At 40.1% G+C, this 20,146-nt stretch overlaps 2 protein-coding genes across 2 annotated transcripts; one reads left to right on the top strand and one right to left on the bottom strand.

The window, feature by feature from the left end:
• Positions 1-1,664: 1,664 nt before the first annotated feature.
• On the top strand, positions 1,665-10,075 carry LOC136427525 (zinc finger protein 892-like). The gene is made up of 7 exons (XM_066416490.1): positions 1,665-1,798; positions 3,035-4,202; positions 4,989-5,050; positions 6,196-6,279; positions 7,431-7,688; positions 8,182-8,271; positions 8,690-10,075. The coding sequence occupies exons 2-7, from the start codon at positions 3,118-3,120 to the stop codon at positions 9,064-9,066; spliced, it is 1,956 nt and encodes a 651-aa protein (XP_066272587.1). The 5' UTR covers positions 1,665-1,798; positions 3,035-3,117; the 3' UTR covers positions 9,067-10,075.
• On the bottom strand, positions 9,701-20,030 carry LOC136427526 (arylsulfatase K-like). Its single transcript, XM_066416491.1, has 8 exons — positions 19,691-20,030; positions 17,645-17,774; positions 16,541-16,700; positions 16,173-16,249; positions 15,521-15,898; positions 14,146-14,370; positions 11,398-11,610; positions 9,701-10,895 (listed from the first exon to the last, which is right to left on the bottom strand). Exons 1-8 carry the CDS (start codon positions 19,805-19,807, stop codon positions 10,621-10,623), a joined length of 1,575 nt encoding a protein of 524 aa, XP_066272588.1. The 5' UTR covers positions 19,808-20,030; the 3' UTR covers positions 9,701-10,620.
• Positions 20,031-20,146: the final 116 nt, after the last annotated feature.

The raw sequence follows: 20,146 nt of genomic DNA on the forward strand, positions 1-20,146 counted from the left end.
GCTATAAGACCTACAGAGTTTTATTTCACCAACCTCTCTAAGGCCACGTTGATTTGATTATGTGGATGACATCCGCGCGCGCATCACTTTTCTTTAGTTTTCGGCCATACTGTAAATTGTGCTGCAAAAAAAATTAACAAATACGTGAAGTTAATTGTAAAAAGAACATCGGAAAACGGATACTTCTGTTGTAGAAAAGTACACCTTCAACTGTCGTGATAGTGACAGTCCGATTATTTACCACTTAACGTAAGTTGAATTATGGAAATCTCATAAATTATGCAAATTAATTCACAATTTGCCTGATGTGCACTGCACTATGTCCAATTCTCTAAATATAATGGAAATACGTGATTATTCTGTTCTGTTATTCCTGAACATTCTGAAAAATGCCCCCTGCAATTCCAGAGCAAGCTGCTAGGGGCAAACCTACATCACTTCTTCCTTACATCGCAAGCTACCAAAAAATCAAGACCATACATGTAGAACGTCCAGGTCAAAAGATTTTAAAAAAAGGAAGTTATGCTGCAGTACCAAAATTGACTGAATCACTTTGTCTCCCCAACACCTAACGTTACATACCAAATATCATCGTAATCCATCCAGGTTTTTTTTAGTTATGCTGACTACAATAGTCCGGAAACACAAACACACAGACAGACACGCAGACACACAGACACGGCAAAAACAATGTGTCTATTTTTCATGGAGATAACAATAACCTGTAACAAAACTTTCCTTTTCATAATCGTTCTGGATTATGCACTCCGCAAGGCCATCAACGCCGATGATGGCCTTACGCTGCAAAAGAGACGGAGTTCCAGGCACCCAGCAGCGGTCATTTCAGACTTGGACTTCGCAGACGATATTGGTCTACTCGAGGACACTATCCAAGCTGCACAAGACCTCCTATATAGGGTGGAATGTGCCACTCAGGAAATTGGCCTCTATCTCAATTCCTCAAAAACCAAAGTGATGCACATAAATCCAAGTGACCACCCTCAGGCCTTACTAGCCAAAGATGGGTCCACTATTGAACGGGTTAGTGACTTTAAGTACTTAGGCAGCTATAGTAACTCTGTGTATGATGTCAATGTTCGTATTGGCCAAGCCTGGGGTGCATGCCATGCCATAACAAAGGTATGGAAAGCCCCCATTCAAAACACCACAAAGCAGAAAGTATTTAAAGCATGTGTAGAGGCTATTTTGATTTACGGTTCAGACTCATGGACACTAACTAAGTCTCTGTCCAAGAAACTGGATGGTAACTACACCCGTCTGCTTCGTTATGCTCTGAATGTACCCTGGCAGAGTCGCATAGGAAACAAAAAAACTGTACAATGGACTTCCCGCGATCTCTAGAACAATTCAGAAAAGAAGACTGGCCCTTGCTGGCCATGTAGCACGTCATGAGGAGATGGCTGCCAAAGTTCTCCTCTGGGAACCTGATGCAAAGAGACAAAGGGGACGACCGAACCTGACACTTAAGAAAGTCTTGGAGGAGGAGGTTGGGTTAAAGGACTACAACCTGCTAGCCGCCATGCTTGATAGAAATGCATGGTTAGACATTGTGAATGGCACCTCGTATGAGGACGACCTGAACTGAACTGAAAAAGGGGCCCGTACCTGAAGTGTCACCAAAAATTCCAAGACTAATCATAGATCGTACCTCGACTACAATGGAATAACCCAACAATCCCAGCATTCACCGGAAGCAACATGGAGGACGGAGGAGAAAAATAATATTTTGGTTGATAACAATACGTCAAATGACAGCAATAGCCGTCAACTTCAGATGGTAAGACAATATGCATGGTTATTTTCCGGCACGAGGATCATGATAATGCACGAAAGAGGTCTGATATTGCTTTCTATCGTTGTTTCTAGCTAACGTTAGACGGGAGTTGACGGTGATCTAGATCTGTCTGAATTGGCCTTCAACTCGACGGATACTGCATATGGATACTGCAAGGGATAAACTTAAGTATGAGCAACTCCACCAAGACTGGAAGAAAATCTGTTATTAGCAAAATTGATTGTTTAACTACTAGTACTAGTAGATAGAAGGACTGTTCACTATCCAGTTTAACGCCTTCTTTTCCCCATCTGACATCTGGGGGTTATAGACGTGCTTGCAACACGCATATATGTGTCTAACATTATATTGGTTTAGTGACACTGGTCAGGATCAAGAAAATTGAGTTGATATGATGTTTCCTATTGTGCACAATGCAGTGCAGGCTGTGAAGCTTTGATAGACGAATTTGAACCACACTAAATGACTAATAAGGTTTTGTCATAGGGGGAATTTTCGACTATCTCCTAATCTGGAGAAATCATGTGTTTGATAACAATCTGAGGAATTTACGACAGATATAGGTACAAAATGAACCGTTTAACCACCAACATTGTACAGTGATATGATAATGTGTAATGTTTGACAGCATGTGTGATCATGAGGACGCCGGGACGCCCTTGGGAAGTGAATACCTGCGAGACGCCTGGCTCTGTGACACCGGTCGGGATTCGGAGAATTTCGTTCAAGTGCGTTCTATTATGTACAGACAGATGAAATAGACAGTTTTTGAGCAAAATGACGAAACAAGTTTGTGTGGTTCAAATTCGTCTATTTCATTTGTAAGTGTATTACAAGATTGAAGCTCATGTTACATGGGTTTAGTATCAAACACACCTTTACAAAAGGACTGTGCATTTGCTTGCAACATATATCAGGATTAGACCATTTCTGGTTTTTTCACACAAACTTTTTACAACCATGGATTATCATACTGGTCTGAAAATACTGTGCATGTAACTTGTAAGCTCAAAAATCCATTTTATATATTATTCCATGGGAGAAATATGCCTATATATAAATGTGCTCCTCAGACAGTTGCCTTTCCCAAGGACACAGCATTTGGACCTGCCAGAGATTTTGAACTCCTAGTCCTAGCCTTAAGATTCATCATCATCAACTACCATGCATATGCTACTAGTACCTGATATTTACAGTGTTCTTGTGTATTTTCTGTAGGATTGACTCTCTTCCTGGAGGTTACCAATCAGAACATCAACAGCTGACCTCTTAAAATTGAACAAGTCCCTTAATCAATCAGGATGGATATGCCTGATCATGAGAGCATGTTGTGTTCTCACTGTAACACACGAGTGCTGAGGCAGTCGTTACTGGATCACGTGACGGAGGAACTACAGTCTCAACACTGCAGCCTTTGTTCAAACATTCTACAGACCCTGACTGATTTACTGTGTGCTCTACACCAGTACGGGCACCTGAAAGCACCTGTCATCAACATCACCTGCTCCAGGTGCTCCTTCAAGGCTGGCAGTGTGGAGACGTTCGTGGAGCATCTTCAGATGTGGTGTGAAACGCAGTTGCTTTCTTCTGAGAGTGACGGTGTTAAACATGATCAAACTGTAGCTGTCTCACACACTTCAACCGAGACTGGATTTGCATTGAGAGAATGTTATCTGCCAAACCACGATAATAATAGCAAAGAAGGCAAGGGGGAGGGGGGCACATGTGAGAAGACAGTTAGTACGAGTTCACAACGGGATGAGAAGATGGGAGACTGGGGTGGACAGCAGTTTCAGCAGATGATGAGCATGCTGTTGACAGATACGTCTGGAAAGGGTGTCTCGAAAAAGAGCTTTGAGGAAGACAGAAGACTTTGTAGCAAAGTGACTATTGACATTGCTCCAGTTTGTGAGAGCCAGGGGAATGAAACTGTCTGTCAACCACAAGGTATGAAGTGGGAAGGACCACGAGAACAAACTTCTGTCCATGTGAACCAAGATACCATTGGCCAACAATGTATGAAATGTGAAGGGTATGAAGAACAAACAACCAATCAGGTCAAAGAAGAGAACAATGCTGGGAAACAAGAGGGTTCGGTTGATTGTTCCCACCTTACAAACAGGAACATTCAGAAGACCGAAATAAGCACTATTTGCAATAATGATCAATACATTGCAGCAAACAGAAAGAGAAATAAGAACAAGAAAGCTCCCTTGAAATGCCATCTATGCAATTACTCTGGCCAGAAGAGAGAAGACCTTGAGTCGCACATGTTGGAGACCCATGGGAAGGTGGAGTACAAGTGCTACAGTTGTAACTTCACCGCGAAAAGCCCCAGAAACCTGCAACGGCATCAGCTGGTTCACCAAAGGATACATCCATGCAGGTATATGACAGTACTTGGGATGCATACCTAAACACTGAACCAAATCCGGACTCATAAAAATGTTTAGGTTCAGGTAAAAAGAAAATAAACTCGGTGATTCGAATACGGACCTGAACCTGAATGTAGGTTTAAGTACACATCCCTAAACTGCACCAGAAGTCAAATGAATCAATGTAAAGACTTAAAACTAGTACTAGTCTACCTTATGGTTACTTATAGGGATCACTTGCACTGTTGTGTCAGAACTTACCAGTGAATAAACCAGACAAGTTTGAGTTTATTTCAATTTGCAGTTATGCCGTGTCTTTGATTATAGTAGTCTTTCTTGAAGTCAGAGAGTTCAACATAAGCCAAGTTGCATGCGTTATGCCGTTATATTATAACATTATTCAAATATGCCATGGGCTCAGGTTCGGACTTATTAGGTCCAGATCTGAACCTAAACCTGTGGACTCGAATCCGGACCTGAACCTGAATGTGGGTTTAGGTATTCATCCCTAATAGTATACAGTTGTTTCTTTGTCCCTTGAGCTTACTTGCATTGTAAGCAGTAGTTTTTTTGTTTTAGAAACTAATCTTGATTCATAACCATTGGTCTAAACCTGCACAATGATGTTCGAACAAGTCAAAGCTGACACTTCTACTACATGTAGTAAGTAGCTATATAGTACAGTTCTTTTGAATACATGTACAAATGGATAGAGGCATTGATGATACATGTTTGTATATGCCTGTCATCTTATGGTTTGTAAATCATTCTGATATATTGCATTGTCCTATTCACAGATACTGTGACTTTACAACACGCTGGCACAACAGCCTAGTCCTACATGAGAAACGTCACACAGGTAAAGGTTTACTTCTTATTTATCATTTGAAATATCAACATTTTTGAAAATTTTATTTGTTGATTCTCAGACTTTTTTAGAGAAAAATTGCAAATCGTCTGGGGTGAAGACAAGGGTTTACATAACATAAATGATAAGAGAATTTCAGCTTTGTAAAAAAAATTGTATAGCTCATTTTATGCAATGCAACCCCTTTTTTGATCTCTCTGGCTGGAGGGAACAACTTAGACATTCCAGTAAACTACACGCATATTCTAAAATCAAAAAGCACTTTGGTATGGAAACATATCTCACATTAATTCATAATAAACTGTTTGCAAATAGCATAACAAAGCTGAGAATCAGTGCACATTGCTTAGAAGTTGAAAAGGGTTGACACCACAACACACCAGCCACTCAGAGATTGTGTCCAACATGTAATGGAAGTGTTGAAGATGAATTCCACTTTGTGATGAATTGTCCAACTTATAGCAAAGAGAGAGATATGCTTTTACAGACTATTACTACTAAGACAAACTTCACCCTATCTGGTACACAGAGCGATATTTTCTATGTACTGTTGCCATGTCCGACTCCTATTTCCATGTACATAGGTCAATTTTTCCATAAATCATTCGAAAAGCGAGACAGAATTACCCATACATGACTATATATTGTAACAAATACACTGGTTTCGAAAATATTTTGTACTTAGAATTGTAGGATAGATTAGCCTTGTAGAACAGATTGTTTATTTCATGCCATACATTGTACCATGTACGATTGTTGAGCAATAAAGTTCACTTCACTTCTATAATTAAGTAACAAATAAAGAACCTTTTGCTATATGCACAATGTAAAATATGGATTGATATTGAGAAATAGTTTTCATGAATGAAAAATCTAATTCCTGATAAAATGTGACTTTTTAGGTACATGTGCAGGCCTTTTTAATCTAATTTGATGGCTATTGAGTTTAACAGCTGATCAAAGAGTAAAATCATAAGTAAAAATTTGTGGATTGGAATAGTGACACAATTTTTTTTTTCAAAATGGGAAAAACAGGAGAGGCGATTCCGAGAAGCAACAAAACAAATTGGTGTGGCCTTAGTAAAGATCAAAGTCAGTGTTTTGCAATTGTTTTGTTGTGCTATCTGTTTTGACAGGGGAAGGCATGATGAAATGTGACCACTGTGATTATGTCACCCCAGACAAAGATGGTCTCCTCAAACATCAAGTCAAACACATAGGTAAGACAGTCTTGTTCTGTGGTAAGTAATTTTTTACAAGAAAAGGACTTTTCATATGCAGTGTTGGTGTATACTGTAGCTAGCCTGCAGTCCAGCCTTCCTAGCTTTAGTCCACTACCCAAGCTCTGCTCCCCGCCCAGAAGGATAGCAGACTAAACCTAAGAAGGCTGGACTCTAGGCTAGACTGTAATTAACAGGATTAAACAATTTGAAAATGGGACTAACCCAATTGAACAGTGCAAGTCTTTGTCAAGGAATTACCAATTTACCGCACAAAGTGACATCATAGCAGCGGTGGATTGTGTCAAAGATTCAGTTTGGCTAAGAATCATATCCCTACTCTCCAAGCAGAGGTAGGTGGGGGAGATCGTCACCGTTTTATCATATGCCCCGTTCTTTTGTCTGCTCGCCCCACCATTGGTCGGACAAAAAAAACGGGGCATATGATAAAACGGTGACAATCTCCCACACCAACCTCTGCTTGGAGAGTACCATATCCCCATTATGTTGAGAATTACACATTGTGGTTTAATCCTGATACAGAATAGATTCTATCAACACAGATAAACTTTTGAGACTTTTTATATAGTTGTATACTTTTGGAAAATTTGACATGTGTATATTGACAGACAACGACAAAATATATGCCAAAAATGGTTACTCAAGCAACTGAATCAAATTTTGAAACAGACGTTTCAGACAGCATGCGCTATCTTTCGTCAGTGACTAAGGAAAGATGTGGCAGAACCAGATTTTATACCAAAACTCTGAATAGATATTTTAATGAAGTGAAGACAAAAGATGGTTCAATAATACTAATATCAAGAACCTTTATTGTACATTCATGCCCTATCACGGATTAGATACAAAATACATGGTAACGTTCATGTAATGACACTGACAGGATTTTTGATACTAATCTAAAACAATTATGGTTCTAAAACTACTCTAATTCATATGTTCGGCTGCTTCTCCTCTCTTTGTGATGTTAGAAATATAAGTGGTCAAAACGCATAATAAAAATGAAATAGAATAGTGAGTCAAGACAAGATTGTATGCTATTGACTCAATTAGCTCCTGTTGCTTTAGGATGTTGTTCGTTTGGGTGGGAAATGACAAAATTTATGTTCGGCCCCCATACTTGTACACAGGAGAGAAGCCATTCGCCTGCGGACAGTGTGACAAAGCCTTTGCCCGCAAGTGCGAGCTGAAGCGGCACGAGCTGCGTCACGCCGACGTGAAGTGCGCCATGTGCCACATCTGCGGGGACACGTTCCGACAGAAGCAGAGCCTGGTGCACCACATCCAGGCTCAACACCACGGCCTCAAGGTCTACAAGTGTGACCAGTGTCCGTTTGAGACTGGATACAACTCTTCTCTTCTGTCACACAGGCGGGCCCATCACACAAGTCAGTGGGACTTACATGTATTTTCAGCATACATTTCTCATCGATGATTTTTACTTTTTCGACATATGTAGTCATAGTCTGCAGTGGCATGTATATAGTTCAGTGGTTAGTGACCCTGCCTCTGGACCAAGAGTGTGGAGTTCGAATCCTGGCTGTTGTCGCACACTCGACAAGCGCGCTACTGGAAAGGGTCACAGTCTATATATAATAGAACGGGGTGTTAAACCAAACTCCATTGTTGATTGTGCTTGTTGAAAAGAGCTAGGGGAATTTTCCTGGTTCATTTCAAGTGTTCATACTGTGCAAATTGTCTTTCCTGTCACTATTAACTGTCTTCAGTGAGCTAAATTTGTTAGAGATCACTCAACTTTCAAGGTTACTTTTTACATTAGATGTACGGTATCATGTACCCCAACCAGCAGTATGATTTCATCTATACTTACCAGTTCCAGGTATGAGTAACTGTTTAACATTCTCTTGGTTCCTTTTGCAGATGAGAAGCCATATAGGTGTGACTTTGAAGGGTGCAACTATGCTTCAGCCAGCACATCACAACTTAAAGTACACAGGAGAAAACATACAGGTGGGTTCAGGTAAACCTTCAGGTGTGGGTCCCCTAATCATGTTACCATCAAAATTGACAGTATGACCCACCCTATGGCCAAGAAAGCATACTGCCCTCTAGGCCTCTGACAAAATCAAAATTTTGATCCAAAGGCACAGGTGTTCTTGGGTAGAGCTGCAACTAAAAAGTTAAGAAACAAAGATACAGTCAAACCTGTCCATATTGACCACTTAAGGAAGAAAATTGCCATAGTAGACAGTAGACCAATTTAGACATGATTGCTCAATGGGAAAAATAATCTTAGGGACCACCATAAGGTGGCCACAATAGCCAGATGGTCCTTAAGCAGACTGTGGTTATCATATAGTACAGGTTTGACTACAGTACATGTAATTATATGTTGTTACTGGTAGTAATTTACATTATTGGTTTACAGGAGAGAAACCTTTCAAGTGCACGACGTGCAACTACGCCTCTGCAGACAACTCTGGACTGCGTAAACACGTGAGGAGACATTCCACCCTGCGGCCCTACAAGTGTAACATGTGTGACTTTGACTCCAAGCACAGCTTCCTCCTCAGAAAACACATGGAGACCACCCACAACATCATGAGCCACTGCAAATTCAATCAGCGTCAGTTGTCCTCGATGGTTGCCACAGACCTAGATTCTCAGAACAACAGAGTGCCAGTGGACATTTTCAATCAAGATTTAAAGACTGTAGAAAACCATGGGCATGGTTTGGGTGAAATGCATGGATCCACTGCCACACACACTGAAGGGCAAGAGAAAAAGGGAGAACTTCATGACTAGAGGTTGTTTTAGAACTTGTAAACAGCTTCTACGTTTAAAAACAAGTAATATACATGTATATAAACACTCCAGTGTGGAATATTTATTGTAATGACGACATGACATCCAACACCGCCACACTGATTTAAATTCTTGGTGAATGGAATTTAAAAAAAATGCTAGATTGGAAAATCAACATGAAAACAGAATCTCAGAGGAAAGTTTGTACTTTGGTGCACACAGTTTCAGAGAGTGAACATGGTCAGGTGCAAGTTTTCACCCCAGCCTTCTCTTTTAATGATGTCCTCGTGCTTAAGTTAAAAAAAAATGAATCTATTAACCAAGAAATTAAATTGGTGTGGCCTAATTTGTAAATTTTATGAAAATAAACCTCACAGATCCAGTTCATGCTGGGAGACACAAGGCACTATGGGTAGCTCAGGGAGCAAACAAAATCGTTACCATGCCAACATGTATGCGGTGGATGTGTTCGGTTCGATCTCATTAGGTAATGATGACTTGTTTATCTTGTTTGTCCGAGCTACCCATACTGCCCTGTATCTCCCAGCATGCAATGGGATCCATGAAAAGCTCCAAGACCCATGAGACTCATAACTCCTTCTAATGACAAGATGCAAAGGATGTCCCAAGGCACTGGATGTTTATCAGTTTATTACATTGCACAGTGGTCAATGTCATTTTCAGAGTATTTACATGCATAATGTGTAAATTGATACTTCTAAATACTATTGCATAGTGTAGTAAAAACATTGAATACCGTCTGGGCACATTATGTATGATTTATACTGCCTTTTCATTGCTTTTTCAAAATGAAAATAACAAATGCAATTAGCGAACCATCCACCAAGAAACGATATTTTACAGATAATGTAGAGATATTTCTTTGTTTATGTTACTCTGTTTACGTTATTCTCTACAATGCATGCCTGTAAAGCGCTGACTGTTAAGCACTGAGCGTGCCTATATCCTGTATAGAGAAAACAGAAATAAATAATCATGTACATCATCAGTCAAGCTATCTACTTACCAAAAAGTGGAAATTAATGGATGTATAAACTTTCTTCATTAATTATGCAAATTAGATACTGATTTGCATAAGAAGTATCTATTCATGTACATCATCACTCAATCTATCTCTTACCAAAAGTCATTACCATCCATCAAGCCCTTCTTGAATTATTCCCCTTCAAAGTCAGACGCAAAACCTGTTCCTGCAGTTCAAAAAAAGCCGCTAAGGGGCCCAAACCACTTACTCTCTGTCCAAATAGCTATCTACCACTCAAATATCAGTTCCATAGCATGTCCAGAACACGAGATATCAAAACAGGAAGTTCCACTGCAGTACCATAAGAAGTCGCTAGGGGCCCAAAATCTAATCATTTTCAGGTCTCATCAAAACATACCAAATACCAAGACAATCCAGGCATTCTCGAGTTATGCTTGTCCACTACACACACACACAAACGCTACCCTATGCATAACCTTCCTGGCGAAGGTAATCAGCACTCAGTCTCTAACCACTAAACCATATTGCAAATACCTTCCTAGTAGTAGCTAAATAGGCTGGTTTAACCACTCTTCAATTCTTTCTTCATTTCCTTGCGGGTCTTTCTGCCAGTCCTTCCACCACCTTAAGTTTGCGATCTCATCTTTGTACCGTGAACCGAGCTTCGCCTTCCATGCGGAGAAGGACTCCCTGTTGTACTCCTGCACTTCCCTTGTAACAGCTGGATAATCTACTAGCTCTCGCAGCTTGTCGTCAAGTTGACGTACCAGATCTGGTCTCTCTTTGGCAAGATTATGAAGTTCATCCGGATCCTCGTCCAAATCTATATCAAGAGAAGAAAAAATGTTTGAAAGTACTCAAGCTTTAACAAAAGTTTATGAGAATGTAAAACATAATCAGAAATTGACGAAAATATTTACTCAAGCAACTGGATGAAATTTTGAAACAGGTTTCAGACAGCATCCGCTATCTTTCGTCAGTGACTAAGGAAAGATCTGGAAGAACCTAAGGTTTTATACCAAAACTACCAATAATCAGAAAACGTTGAAATTTGGTGTAAAAAAAATGCCAAAATGTTCGCCGTGTTTTTATATTTGCGTTTTTTTGCGTCGACCATTTCACAGCAAACTTAAAACCACCGCAAACATTTTTGTCCGATACCGTATATAGCAGTATGTAACTTTAGCGCTGCCGCAAACTTAAAACCACCGCAAACACTCCATTTTCCCCTTATTGCGAAATAAAAACCATGCAAACTTAAATGCATTTACAGTAGTCTTAAGAGGTATTGGAACTGTAGGTTATACGCATCTATTTGTACTCACCGAACAATTGTGAAGACACTTGATTTGGTCCATCACCAAATGTTATATACTTCAGACTGCCCGTCCTGAGCATGTAAGTGGACATGTTCACATTACAGCCATGGTACTGACTCAGTACCCAGTCAGGTCGCTCCTGTCTGTCAGCGCTGTCCTTCAGGAGGGGCAGCAGACTTGTTCCGTTCAGTGCAGGAGACTTGGTGGCATTGGCTATATCTGAAGAACAAGTGCAACATACTATGATATGTAGAGAAAGGTAATGGTCCTAAAGCCTTTGTAAGACTGGGGGCAGTGTGTTCTTAATCATAATGAGGAGCTTACTTAGGTCTTGCATTCAGTGGGAGGGCGGATATCAAAGTCGTCAAAGTTTTCATTTTCGACTGGATTCTCTTCAAGTCTTTGGAGTTCGTACAGCAACGGTTGTGAGGCACACAGGCAGCTAGCAAGTCTAGATCTTGTTGGTGGTGGTCACATAGGACGCTCAGACCTGTGACGTCACACGGTCGTCACAGGGCAGCAGAGGTAAACAGAAGTCACCGGGCGGCGGCGTATGCCGTGATTTTCAAATTGATAAATAGCGTTGAATTATGACGGACTAATGTAATTTCGATGGAGACTATACTTTTTGGTATATCTAGCATAGCATAGTAGGATCCCCGACCATACCTTTTGGCTTCCTTTAAAATTGAAAAGCCTACTATACTATGCTAAACATACCCCAAAGTCATGATCCCAAGTTTTCACTTGTTTTACATGTAATAGTTTTTTCACATAAGTCTGTCATAGTATAGAGCTCTCACCGTTGGAAAGTTGTGCCCTGCTGACGGCAAGTCAACTAAATGATTAAATTTTGTGACGACAGGAATCGTCATGTCCCAATCAGTTCTGATGTTTATGATCAGAGCTGGCTTTCGTGATGAAGGGTTTCAAGGAATTTCCACATGAATTAGAGGGAATTTCCAGACAAGTTAGAGGGTGTAACCAATGTTGGGAAGGTCTACAAAGAAAAGCTCAAAAAGCCCTATTCTTATATATCAGAACTGATTGAGGCATGCAGCTTCCTAAAGTTAAAGTATCCCAAGCGTCTTGATAAGACGCATATAGGTGGTGCCCATCTCCATTTCTGTAGCCCTTGGGCCACACATTTGTGCAAGTCACTACAGCGGGGGCTGGTCTGCTGGTAGTGATGTATGTTTAACTTCCATACTGTTTTCACACATGCTGAGTGCTAAGTAAAGCAGTATGTACCATTTTTAGATACCTTGGTATGACCTGACCAGGGATTGAACTCACGACCTAATGTGTGCAAGGTGAACACTCTACCCATTAGGCCATTGCACCCAGGGCTCGAAATTCATCTTTGGGAATAGGTGCACTGGTGCACCCAACTCAAAAAATTGGGTGCACAGAAAGAATTTTGGGTGCACCAGATAAAATAAAGTTGAATGTTCTTCTGAACATAATTACAAAGTTTAACGCTGCTGCCTTTCTTAAGAACTTCAATCTGTAATTCTATAGCTAACTTTAAAATTTCAAACAAATAATACATTAAATAAAGTACAGCAAAAAGTTATCATGCTGCTTTTTATACTTACATTTCAAGAATATTCTGTATACTAGTGTACAATAGTACCTTAACCCTATAGGCTACAAAAATATATAGGTGAACCAGTGCACCCACAGTAAAAAATTAGGTGCACAGCTCCAATGTTGGGTGCACTGGGTGCACATGCACCCACTATTTCGAGCCATGGCACCGGTTCATGTCCTGGGGCATGCTGCTTCCTGACGTCACAAAATTCAGTCACATATACATGTATCTGTCAGCACCGCACTTATCTAGGCTTTTCAATTTCAAGTTTTCTCTTTCATCCATTGTGTCTTGTTTGAAGGTGGAGCCCATTCCTGTCCTTCCACCATGTGCAACTTTTCTCCTCTGAAACCAAAGTGAGGTACCAATCTACACCTGGGTGAAGTGAGGAAGGTGCCTCTCTAAAGGACACATTACTTGCCAGGAATACCAACAATTGAACATCTCAATCCTATGCCTGCTGGCCTAACTGTAAGGCATTCAAAGCCACTCTAAAGCTTTGACGCATCATGTCAAACTTGGTGCTCATTCCACATTATATCATTTTAAATGCACTCTCAGGCCTCGAAATAGTGGGTGCATGTGCAAAATTGGAGCTGTGCACCTAATTTTTGACTGTGGGTGTGCACCAGTGCACCTAGATATTTTTGTAGGCTATAAGGCAAGGGTACTATTGTACACTAGTATACAGAAGAGCGTTAAACTTGGTAATTTTGTTTTGCTGACATTCAACTTTATTTTATGTGGTGCACCCAAATTTTTTTCTGTGCACCTAATTTTTTGGTCGGGTGCACCAGTGCACCTATTTCCAAAAATGAATTTCGAGCCCTGACCCTCATTTTGAACATCATATGAAGTAAAACAATTGCCTTCTACCATATACTGTAAATGCATTTAGGTTCGCGTGTTGCTTTTCGCAGTGGGGAGAAACTGGAGCGTTGTTTATGCTGTAAATGCAGAAATGTTCATGGTGGTTTTATGTTCACTGTTTTTTGCGTAAACTTTCAGCACAAACTTAAAACTACCATGAACGTTTTTGCCCCCCTATGTTTGTAGACCTACAATTGTTTCAAACGACGCAAACTTTAAACCACCGCTATCATTTCGGCATTTACAGAATAACCACACTATACTAGTTTACCTATAGGGTAGATACATACCCATGAATGTTGGAAACACATCGACAAGAGACGTTAGGTCGTCCAAGGCCTTCCCAGCGGGCACGTCTGGACCGGTGAGGACCATGGGGACGTGAGCGCTGGCCTCGTACATGGACATCTTGTAGAACTGACGATGCTCCATGGCAAGTTCCCCGTGGTCGGAGGTGAAGAACACATAGGTAGAGTCGGTCTGTCCCGACGCTTTCAGTGCATCCAACACTTGCCCTACAGTTTGAAAAAGATATTGATTTCCTACATAAGTATAACTTCTTGAAAAATACATGATAAAGGACATGTATGTCTGGAAGCAGCTCTGCTTATGCTACTTCTAGGTTTTACTTAATAGCAAGAATTCTTGGACAACAGTTGTAACACAAACGTAGAATTTGACAATTCAGTTTGCACATGTGCTCTACATAGAACACTGTTAAGAATGGTTCTCTCCTTAGCACTGAATGTGTAGTCTGTGGATCACTGTAAAGAGTGTTTCTCTCCTTGGTGCTGAATGTGTAGTCTGTAGAACACTGTTAAGAATGGTTCTCTCCTTGGTGTTGAATGTGTGGTCTGTAGAACACTGTAAAGAATGGTTCTCTCCTTGGTGCTGAATGTGTAGTCTGTAGACCACTGTAAAGAATGGTTCTCTCCTTGGTGCTGAATGTGTAGTCTGTAGATCACTGTAAAGAATGGTTCTCTCCTTGGTGCTGAATGTGTGGTCTGTAGAACATTGTAAAGAATGGTTCTCTCCTTGGTGCTGAATGTGTGGTCTGTAGAACACTGTAAAGAGTGTTCCTCTCCTTGGTGCTGAATGTGTAGTCTGTAGAACACTATAAAGAATGGTTCTCTCCTTGGTGCTGAATGTGTAGTCTGTAGATCACTGTAAAGAATGATTCTGTCCTTGGTGCTGAATGTGTAGTCTGTAGAACATTGTAAAGAATGACTCTCTCCTTGGTGCTGAATATGTAGTCTGTAGATCACTGTAAAGAATGATTCTGTCCTTGGTGCTGAAAGTGTAGTCTGTAGATGACTGTAGATAATAGTTCTTTCCTTGGTGCTGAAAGTGTAGTCTATAAACTACTATGAAAATGGTTCTCTCCTTGGTGCTGAATGCATAATCTGTAGAACACTATAAATAATTGTTCCCCGAGTGCTGAATGTGTCTGTGGAACACTACAAAGAATGGTTGTTTCCTTGGTGCTGAATGTGTAACCTATAGATTACTATAATATATATTGGTCCTCTCCTTGGTGCTGAATGCATAGTCTGTGGAACTCTAAAGAATGGTTGTTTTCTTGGTGCTGAATGTGTAGTATTGCGTGAGAAATAACAAGGAAGGTAAGAGAGGGAAAAAGTTGTCAATTGAACGTAATTCACCTACCAAGCATTGCATCTGTTTCAGCGCACATCCCATAATAGTACTCCCGAATCTTCATGATTTCCTCCCTTGTGAAGTCACTGGTGCAGTTCTTAGTTGCCGAGGAATAGTAAGCAACAGGGTGCATCTGGGAAAATGGCAACCATTTAGGAATGGTGACCTTTGAACTGTCAACCTTCTTCAGCCAATAGGGCGAAGTCATGAAGGTTGAGCCGCCAGGGTTCTCCCCCATGGAAGGGGTTGGGTAAGGGTGAGGGAGGTTTAGACCGAGGTACAGTAGCCAGGGTTTCTGCTGTTTGGGTGCGTCGTGGAGCAGCCATTTTGATGCCAAGTCTGTGCTGAGCCAGTCTTTCAGCTGGATTCTATCTGTTGATGAATTCCCTATGGGAAAATAAAACATAACTATGTCTAGTTGATGGTAAAAGGCAAACAAGTAGGAATTGATGTCAGAAACAGTTGTATTTCTTGCATTACATAACCATTAAACAAATAAATCACACAGGTTCTTTTACCTTAAGTACAAGCTGCATAATACTGAGCAGATACATGTAAGTTTGACGGGAAGTACCCTACTGCGGAATTGAGTCCCTGTGACAATAAATGAATTTAAAGTATGATTTTTGGAATCCCCAGAAGAGAAAAAGCGAGAACTTACCAACAAGCACTGGTGTGGGCCTACCCTCCTGTGCTAGAGTAAAGTTCACATTTCTTGTCCATGCTTCCACTCGATTGCTGGGCAACACATAAACAGAGGTGATCTACTTCTCAATAAACCCAAAATGACAAAAATACTGGCTTAATTTGCATTTATTTGGCCTAGAATTGTTTACTAGTAGGAGATCATATATATCAGAATAATACCACTGTACTAGAGCTGTGTACCGGTACACTGTACCGATACAGCACCGGGTACAATCAATTAGGTACAGGTCCAAAATACCTGAACCTGTGTACCTGTACCTGTACCTGTATCTAAAATTTGGTGAGGTACACAGCTCTATACTGTACTTAATGAAATCTTACCTTTCTGAATGATCCCCTGAGACATAGTCGGTTTTGCCATACACCTGAGTGTGGTATCCCTGCTGTTCCAGCCTAACCTGCCAGGTGGGGTAGTTTCTTGGTAGACCCTTGTAGTTGTTCCACGACTGTGTCACATGAGTGTGGAGACCACTCCATAATGCTATTGAAGATAAAAACGTATTCTTAAGGATACATCTAAACTGGAATCATGTTTTAAACAACCCTGCTTATAAAGACTTTGGTGCTGGAAAAGCTTTACTTCCACAGACAGAGTAGCTAGAAACAGATCATATAGAAAAAAAAATCAGATAGTGAAAGTGATCTTGAACCAGTTTAGCTCACTGAGGAGCTGACTGTCCACTGGTCGTGACAGGAAATACATACATGTACCATGTACGTATTGTAATTGTAATTGTATATACTTGTTCAAGGTACCGGAAAATTCCCATACTAGTAGCTCTTTTCGACAAGCAAAATGAAAAGTGGACCATAGCTTAATGTCCCATTTTCAGATCTTTCGAGCAGAATACTTTAGGAGGTTGCAAGTTCTAATCCTGACTGTTGTCGCTCACCAGTGAAAAGCATGCTGCTGGAAAGAGCTGAAACGGGACATTAAGCCATGGTCCACTCCACTGTTCATTTTGCTTGTCGAGAAGAGCTACTTGTAGAGTACTTTGAACACTTGCTTTGGCTGGGTCACTCTACAAGACATGTGCATGCTACTATAACGAACTATAATGTTGTGGAGTGCTGTACATACATACATGTGTGTATGACTATGACCATAACAAGTTTCAGTGTGCTGTGTACAACACCCTGAAGCTGTGACCTTATTGCTAAAGGTTAAATCAGGGCCAGTAATAATCAACATAACAATAACATACAAACTGAAAATGCATCATATTTTTCCAACTTAGTATATGCTTTAAAAAAAGTGCCTGAAAGCTCTTAATTATCAGTGATGTGTTTGGACCACCCATGCGAGGTGTACTACCGTGTAGCCAAAATCTAATTCCTGATCCCATTATCAGAGACTACTCCTTTAGGCTCCACTCCTGAGGCATCACCAAATATTACAAATACTTAATGAAGAATTTTCCTCACCAGATCTAGAGGGACAGCATATAGGTGAGTTAGTGTAGGTGTTCCTGAAGTTGACCCCGTTCTGAACCATGTAGTTGAGGTTTGGTAGATCCACAACACTGTCTGGGCCTTGTCCTATCAGTCTGCCATCCTAACAATATCACATGGAAAGAATATCACAAGTTGGTATATAAAAAGGGCAAGAAAATGGTTAATAGATTTTGGAAATGCTAAGATAGCAATTCCACTACCTTTCGTCTGAGTCACTTGATGAGTAGATTTTTTACTTCATAGCGTAATAGCGAGATCAACTGATATGTTACGAGTGCCCCCAGGATTTCACGAAGGCTGTCATATACCGGCGAGGAAATCAACGCGGTTAGACCGAAAAAAACAAAAATACCATAGAAATATGGACAGAAAACCTTAACTTTCAATTTAGCCCCATTTGAAGAAAAGAAGATAAACATATTGTCTAAAATAAGAACATACATATGCCGGGTGGATTTTGAGGCGAAAAATAGGTGAGAGTAGATGTACATGTACAGCAATGCAACAGCTTTAATTAGGTTAATTTATTCATAATTGCATAGACAATGTATCCAGAGCGTCAGATGCAGTGCTTGCCCCGATTGTACACTGCATCTCAGACTCGGATGAGTTCGGGTGAGGTGTTTAGGCATGACTGCCGAATGCCAGCTTTCTTTAAAAAGCGATTGTTTAACAACTGTCACAATGTTACTTAATTACACAACTTTATCATACTCATGACATTTAACAAGAAAACTATTTTGCAAATGACAATCAAAATTTTATAGCCTATAATAATAATATATGCCTGAAAACCCAGTGAATCTAAAGGGACTGACAAATTGAAGATGAGCTCAGTTTTCCATTATTTCCCACCAATGATCATTATGCATACTGTATATAGAACTAGAGTTCCACGACCTCATACCTTCGCCAAATGATTTTAATATATGACTGACGTATTAGGAGTGTCTCTCATTAATTATAAATCATACTAGTTGATCGTCTTCACCCAAATAACAGACGTTGTCCAAAGCATAAGCTTAACACAGAAGGTTAATAAATATGCTAACATCATCAATTATGCAAATGAGGTCTGTATCAGCATAATTTGATTCAACTATGTACACCTTCACATAGCTTCCAAATGCCACAACTATGAAATTGCCATCATTTACCTGTATGGAATTAACGTAGTTACTCATTTATTATGCAAATTAGGCCTACAATTGCATATTTTCAATCTATCAACATCCCTCTCTTCCTCAGTTACAAATGTCACATATTTGAATAGTCATATCATGGTACACAGCAGGTTTTTTAATTGTCTCATTAATTATGCAAATTAGAATCTGATTTGCATAATTATCTTCCAATCATACAAAGTATCACGTCAGCTATCTACATACCAAAAGTCATGACCATCCATCAAGCCCATCTTGAGTTATAGTATTTTCTCATTAATTATGCAAATGAGGTCCTCATTTGCATAGTTGATATCTATTAATATTTCTCTCTTCCTCAGATACATATGTCACATGTTTGAGAGTCCTACCATGGAATTTGGTGGCTGTGTAAACTTTCCTCATTAATTATGCAAATTAGATAATGATTTGCATAAAAAGTATCTAATCATGTACATTATCACTCAAGCTATCTACTTTCCAAAATTCATGACCGTCCATCAAGCCCTTCTTGAGTTATTCCCTTTCAAAGTCTGAACCCCTGCTAGGTGGCCAAAACCTATACCACTTACTCTCTGTCCAAAGAGCTATCTACACGAGATATCAAAACAGGAAGTTCCACTGCAGTACCGTAACAAGCCGCTAGGGGACCCAAAATCTAATCATTTCCTAGTCTCATCAAGACCTACCCACCTACCAAATACCAAGACAATCGATCCAAGCCTTCTCGAGATATTCTGCTTCTTTACATACACACACACACACACACACACACAAACGCTAACGTTACCCTCTGCATAACCTTCTCGGCGAAGGTAATAATTTTCCAAAATTTTTAAAATGTTTTACTTACCATGGAGTCACATATAACAAAGACTATGTTCTTCCTGTCATCCCTGGCTCCTCCCACTATTGAAAGCCACCAGACCAGCAGGAAAACAGCAGAACAATCCTTCTTGAAGTTCTTCATCTCTTATGATCTATGTAAATTTTGCAACATCTCAGCAAGTTTGCACATACAAAAATATGACAAAAGCTCCAAGCGCACATATGAAGTTATTGCGTGTATTGTATCAAATTTGGAACCTCCTATATAGTATAACTAACTTTTATAAACCCTGATATTTGCAAATCGTTAAATCAACTCCAAGTGGATTTCTCTAAGTGTGCTCTGTGGTGTTGACTTCCTGTCATATGATGCAAATACAACCTTTGACCCCAAACGCAAAAAAAAAGAGAAACTGTGGTGTTATCAGCAATCGTTTACTTCAGATATGTTCTGAGTTTCAAAAAATTACTGTTCAGTTTT

This window comes from Branchiostoma lanceolatum, chromosome 2, assembly GCF_035083965.1.
Source record: "Branchiostoma lanceolatum isolate klBraLanc5 chromosome 2, klBraLanc5.hap2, whole genome shotgun sequence".
In the NCBI taxonomy this organism is placed as follows: Eukaryota; Metazoa; Chordata; class Leptocardii; order Amphioxiformes; family Branchiostomatidae; genus Branchiostoma; species Branchiostoma lanceolatum.

What these genes read in the sequence shown, in the direction of transcription:
- LOC136427525 (XM_066416490.1), top strand. Translation starts at nt 3,118, where the DNA reads ATGGATATGCCTGATCATGAGAGCATGTTGTGTTCTCACTGTAACACA. An exon ending in CAAAGGATACATCCATGCAG is followed by an intron (nt 4,203 to 4,988) that starts GTATATGACAGT and finishes TCCTATTCACAG; the next exon opens with ATACTGTGACTTTACAACAC. An exon ending in ACACAGGAGAAAACATACAG is followed by an intron (nt 8,272 to 8,689) that starts GTGGGTTCAGGT and finishes ATTGGTTTACAG; the next exon opens with GAGAGAAACCTTTCAAGTGC.
- LOC136427526 (XM_066416491.1), bottom strand. Translation starts at nt 19,807, where the DNA reads ATGAAGAACTTCAAGAAGGATTGTTCTGCTGTTTTCCTGCTGGTCTGG. An exon ending in TTGTTATATGTGACTCCATG is followed by an intron (nt 17,775 to 19,690) that starts GTAAGTAAAACA and finishes TGATATTGTTAG; the next exon opens with GATGGCAGACTGATAGGACA. An exon ending in AGTGTCTTCACAATTGTTCG is followed by an intron (nt 10,896 to 11,397) that starts GTGAGTACAAAT and finishes CTCTTGATATAG; the next exon opens with ATTTGGACGAGGATCCGGAT.